General features: G+C 64.5%; 1 protein-coding gene across 1 annotated transcript in view; it reads right to left on the reverse strand.

The window, feature by feature from the left end:
* LOC118159352 (fructose-bisphosphate aldolase A) overlaps positions 1–461 on the reverse strand; it is a gene marked incomplete at its 5' end in the record, with an annotated part of 5,176 nt that extends 4,715 nt beyond the window's left edge. The window contains one exon of the mRNA XM_035313944.1: positions 225–461. Coding sequence (XP_035169835.1) covers positions 225–461 — 237 coding nt within the window. The remainder of the gene's footprint in view (positions 1–224) is intronic.
* Between the last annotated feature and the right edge of the window lie 153 nt (positions 462–614).

Below are 614 nucleotides of genomic sequence, written 5' to 3' on the forward strand. Positions count from 1 at the left end.
GCCACCATTGGTGTGGTTGACCTGGAGCAAGGAGCACCCAAGTCCCCAAGTCCCTCAACCCCCTTGATGTCCCCAAGGTCCCCAAGATGTCCCCACTTCAACGCGGCCGCCTGACAAAGCCACCGTTGACACGGTTGACCAGCAGCGAGGAGCCCCCAAACCCCCCCACCGCCCTTGCGGTCCCTGAGGTCCCCGTGTCCCCACCATGTCCCCGAGGTCCCCACCTTGATGCCAACCACGGCGCCCTTGCCGCGGATGACCTGGGGGAAGGGGCGCCCGTCATCGGCCGACTGGTAGAGGGTCTCGTGGAAGAGGATGACGCCGCCGATGCAGGGGTCCACGCGCTTGTCGGCCGTGAAGAGCAGCTGCCGGTACCAGCGGCGGTTCTCCTCCGTGTTCTCCGCCCCCACCGAGCTCAGCCGCTTGGCGATGCTGCCTGGGGTGGCCCAGTATAGACCAGTTTACTCCCAGTAACCCGTACCGGTCTTCTGGAGCTGTGCCAGCAGCTCCCAGTAGCTCCCAGTGACACCCCAGGAGCTCTCATGGACTTCCTGGTGCCACCTCGAGGTTCTCAGACACTTCCCCATCCTCCTTGAAGCCATACCAGTATGGCC

Source organism: Oxyura jamaicensis, unplaced genomic scaffold (assembly GCF_011077185.1).
Source record: "Oxyura jamaicensis isolate SHBP4307 breed ruddy duck unplaced genomic scaffold, BPBGC_Ojam_1.0 oxyUn_random_OJ69855, whole genome shotgun sequence".
Taxonomy (NCBI): Eukaryota; Metazoa; Chordata; class Aves; order Anseriformes; family Anatidae; genus Oxyura; species Oxyura jamaicensis.